The 4,587-nt window shown below is 50.0% G+C and overlaps 1 protein-coding gene across 1 annotated transcript in view; it reads right to left on the reverse strand.

The window, feature by feature from the left end:
- Window positions 1–4,587, reverse strand: part of MROH7 (maestro heat like repeat family member 7) — a 39,571-nt gene that overhangs the window by 31,492 nt on the left and 3,492 nt on the right. The window contains exons 2-5 of the mRNA XM_011370513.2: window positions 4,078–4,151; window positions 1,850–1,933; window positions 898–977; window positions 447–576 (exon numbers count right to left, since the gene is read on the reverse strand). Of these exons, the coding sequence (XP_011368815.1) occupies window positions 447–576; window positions 898–977; window positions 1,850–1,933; window positions 4,078–4,151 (368 nt within the window). The remainder of the gene's footprint in view (window positions 1–446; window positions 577–897; window positions 978–1,849; window positions 1,934–4,077; window positions 4,152–4,587) is intronic.

Here is a 4,587-nt window from a genome sequence, read left to right on the forward strand (position 1 = left end):
TCCTCCAAGGACAACCCTGCAGAAGTTTAAAGATGCTCATGTGAGTGAGCCCCTTGAGGTTCTACTTCTCCAGGCTTCCGCCCAGTGTTTCTTCATTATGGGCCAGTCCTCAGCTCCCTTTCTCCAATCCTGGCCACTCCCCTAGCCATGCCAACATCTGCCTATCTTCCTCTCCCAGGGCAGGGCCCAGAAGTGCACAGAGCACTCCAAGTGAGGGATCGATGCCTATTCCAAAGATTCAATCATTCACCAAATGTATCGAGGGCCTACTTAAGCCAAGAGAGGTGAAGTGAATTGCTCAAGGGCCCAAAGCTTGAATAGGAGGGTGAAGATCCTTATCCACCTCCTGGAACACCCTTTCTCTCCCTGCCGGGTGTCCACAAATGTGCCTCACTCTGAAGACCCTGGACAGCCCAGAGGACCCACTGTGAGAGGGCCATGCTCACCTGTATGACCTCGGCCTTGTCCTCATCTTTCTCCTGCATGGCCTGTACAGAGGGCAGGGAGAACACACTCTTCACGCACGTGTTCACCAGCTCTGACCTTTCCCGCACACCTAGGACTGGCTGGGAGTGGCTGAGGAAGAGACAGAAAGCAAAGGTATGGAGTGAGGGAGGGGGCCCTGTGGCTGGAGGCTGGGATGAGGGTGCCCAGAGCAGGGGCTCAGGACCAGCCTGAGATTCAGATCCACAAAGGGTAGGAGGAAGTCGGGGGAGGAGGGAAGTGGGTGTGAAGGACAGCCCAGGCAAAGACTGGACAAGGGGAGAGGAAAGGGCGTGGGAATGCGGTAGGGGCACAGCAGAAAGGTCCCAGAAGAGACAGGCAAAGCCCATGGGAAGAAGGAAAGGAGATTGGGGCGGGGGAGAGGGTGATGAGCGGAGAAGGAGCCGTGGACACCTCAGCTGTGCCAGGGTCTCCATAGCCTCCTGGCGGATGGAGCTGGAGAGAGAATCCAGTGGCTCGTCCTGGATCTGCCTCTGGATAGGGGACAACAGAGAGACCAATGACGGGGTCAGATTGCTGCAGACTACCAAAGCCGAGGCCACCCCTTGCCACAGAAAGCAAGCTGCAGCAGCCCCTCAGCCTGGGCAGACCGTCCCCACTGCCACACCGTTGGGGGCGCCAGCTCACTGCTCAAACCCATCCTGAACACCTTGAGCACTCAGTTCAAGGCCACCAAAAACACCCCATGCCCTAACTGGCTGCACCCCACATATGGGACTCAGCAAGAACTGCTTCCACAGCCTTGTGATGAAGAAGTGTATTTCAACCATGGAGCAAAAACACCACGAAAGCAAAGGCCCTTGAAAGAGGTCTAAGTTGAATTCCTTTCAAAATCTTCTAATTACTTCTCACTTTTGATCTAGCACCTACACACAATAGGTGCTCGATTAATATAAATCAAATGAAGGTATCAAGGATCAAGCTAAATATCATTTTGGACACTTCAGTGGTTATCCCTGCCCATTAGGATAGAAAACAGAAGTGACTGTATTTAGCAATATGATAAGGAAATTCTCAAAAGTTCTCCACCGGGAGGAATTTCTGGTGTTAAATAATAATAAGTGCTCCCAGGTGCATAATGCTTTACAGTGAACTAATTATTTGCTTATGTCCCCCCAACAAGCAGTGACACAGGTATTATCTCGGGCATTTGAAGATGGGAAGAGTGAGTCTCAGAGACTGGAAATGACTTGCCCAAGCTCCCTCTAGGTAGGGGGAAAGTAGTTAGAGCTGCCTCCTCCTCTGTCCTCTTCCTACCTCAGCTCCCCTTCTCCTCAGTGGGCGGACTCAGAACTTCTGTTCCCTCCCCACCCCAGTGCCACAGATCTGCATGTGGCTCACGCACCATCATCTTCTTCATCATGGTCTTCTTCTCTCCTTCTACTTCCAGCATATCCTGGCTCTTCTGGAGGGTGATGACATTCTCAACCTCAGGGGAAACAGAGAGCAAAGCCACAGGGTAAGAACCACAGTGAACCTAGCTCTCAGGGGCTGTCCCTACACGCCCATCAGCCACCTGCCACCTGCAGGCAAGCCAGCCTGCTCCTCCCCAGCTGCCAGCCCTGCTCCTCCCCAGTTGCTCAAGACAAATGAAAAACCACAAGAGGAACTTCTTGGGGGAGGGACGAGATTTGTGAAGGTGGCAGCATGGGGTAGATAATCTCTGAAGGCCAGCATTCGGAGGAGAACAGATATCATCAGGTGCTGCAAAACACTTCCCCTTTTCCAGTTAGCTAAGGGAGAAGAGGTAGCAGCTGAAGGGACAGAAAGGGTCCCAATACCTCAAGCTGAAATCTCATAATTAGTAATACCTCTTAAGGGTCTTCTAGGACCTACCTTTCTTAAGGGCACATCCTAGTCAGATTAAGGCATTCTGTTTCTTGGGAGAGGGAATACTTTAATCAATGCCCATTTAATCTATTCATTCTCCTTATCTTAAGGCAGAAGAAGAAAAAAACATGAAATAAAGTAATTTCATGTAGTAAAGAAAGCAAAAAAGGTAATCTGATGGAGAGTGTGGTGGGTTAAAGATGGCACAGGTCTTCCCCACTCCTACCTATCAAGAAGACAGATGACCCTTGAATCTGGGCTCATCTCACCACTTGCTTGGAACATAGAATGTGGTAGAAGTGATGCTGTGCCAGTTCCTGGCCTAACCCTTAAAAGAACTGTCAGCTTTTCCCCCTCCGGAGCCCAGCTGCCGTGGAATGATGACACCACGTGGAGGGAGACCCTGGAAGATGTGGGTTACCTTGGATGTTCCAGCCCCGCTTTCCCGAACGATCTCAGTCTATACCACACAGAGCAGAACTACTCTGCTGAGCCCAGTCAAATTTCAGAATCATGAGAAATTAGGCCCTTCCTATTATTCTTCCTTCAGCAGTCAGTGAATTTTGTGAATTTTTAAACCACGAAGTTTGCGGGTGGTTTGTTGAACAGCAACTGAGACCGCGAAAGTGATGTAGAGGGAGAGTTAATATAGGTCAGGGAAGGCCTCTCAGAGGAGATATTATTTGGGCTGAGCCCTAAATGACAAGAAAGAGTTAGTCATGGGAACTAGAGGTAGGGTCTGCCTGTCTCCAACTAGAATGTCATTTCACTGTTGTCCCTCTAGAGCCTGAAACAGTACCTAGCACATAGCAGAGACTCAATAAAATTTGCTGAGCGATTGCCATAATAAACCCCTTTTGTGCAAGGACCATGCTCAGTGCTGGGTACACATTATCCAATATCGACTTCGCTTCAACTTTATTATGCCCATTTTATAGATGAGAAGAACCTTCTTGGCAAAAGAAACAACAAGTACGAAGGCGCTGAGGTAAGAATGAGATTGGCATGTGTGAGAAACAGAAAAAAAAGTCAGTGTGGCCAGAGCAAGATGGACAGTTGGGAGAAAGCCATGGGATGAGGACAGATGCTCCCAAAATGCAAGACCTCTTCTTAATCCCATCACTACCTCCCCACCTTCCCACCTCCACCTGCATGGCCCCAGAGCTCGCCTCTGAAGCAGCCTGAGGACAGGGCCTTCCTCCCACATTTCCTAGCCTGGGTCCCCTGCATTTAGACTCGGTCCACCAATAAGTCTTGCCCACACTCCATGTATCACTCCCACTAGTCAGTCCAGTGTGCCCAAGTCCTGCCGAAGCTGGCTTTCTCTGGCTTCCCAAGGCCTGCTGCATGGCCAAGATCTGGGTCAGGCCTGTGTCCTAAAATGGGCCATTGTCAACCTTTCTATCCCCTTTAGAGATGCTCTCACAATTTAGTCAGTTTTTTAAAAAACTTATTGAGCACATATATGCTGTGCCAGGCACTGCTCTCGATGCTGGGAATACACCTGTGAATAAGACAGACAAAAAGAACCCTTGATTTATGGGAGAAACATTATAGTGGGAGAGACTAACAAGAAATAAGATGAATAAGTAAAGCATATTGTTCATCAATGGTGATAAAGCACCATGGAGAACAGAGGAGCCAGACAGAGAAACAGGGAATGCTGGGGCTGAGGCTGGGAGTGGGGGAAGAGGGAGAGGGAGCATCCTAGGAAGTCAACAGGGGGTTCAACAGAAAGCATACCAGAGTCATTTCGTTGGCATCATTTCTCTTCCCAGGCACATTCACCAGGCATGAGGTCACTGCATCGAAGGCTCCTGCAGGTCATAGTTTCAATGAGGAGAGAAGATAGAAGATAAAAATATGGTATGCCTAAGGTACCACAATCCTGTCTTTCCTCCCCAACTGGGCCTCTCGAATCCTTAGTTCTCCAGCAGCCAAACTGAGCTCCCTTCCCTAAAACCCTTCAGGGGGAACCTCATGTCACTGAGCACCCCATTCCATCACACATAAAGCCAGCATCCTTGTCAGTGCCTTCAAGACCATACTAGGTCAGTGTTCCCTGCCCCATCCCCCTTACTCACCATACTCTGGCTATACTGGCCTCCTTCCAAGCACAGGCAAGATCCCCCTCAGGACCTCTGCACAATCCACTGCCATACCCCCTTGCCCAGGTCTTGCTCCCTTCCTCAGGTCTCAGCTTGCCTATCACTCTTTAAAGAGGCTTCCCCTGACTTTCAGGATAACAGAGGG

The sequence above is a fragment of the Pteropus vampyrus genome, unplaced genomic scaffold (genome assembly GCF_000151845.1).
Source record: "Pteropus vampyrus isolate Shadow unplaced genomic scaffold, Pvam_2.0 Scaffold170, whole genome shotgun sequence".
NCBI lineage: Eukaryota > Metazoa > Chordata > Mammalia > Chiroptera > Pteropodidae > Pteropus > Pteropus vampyrus.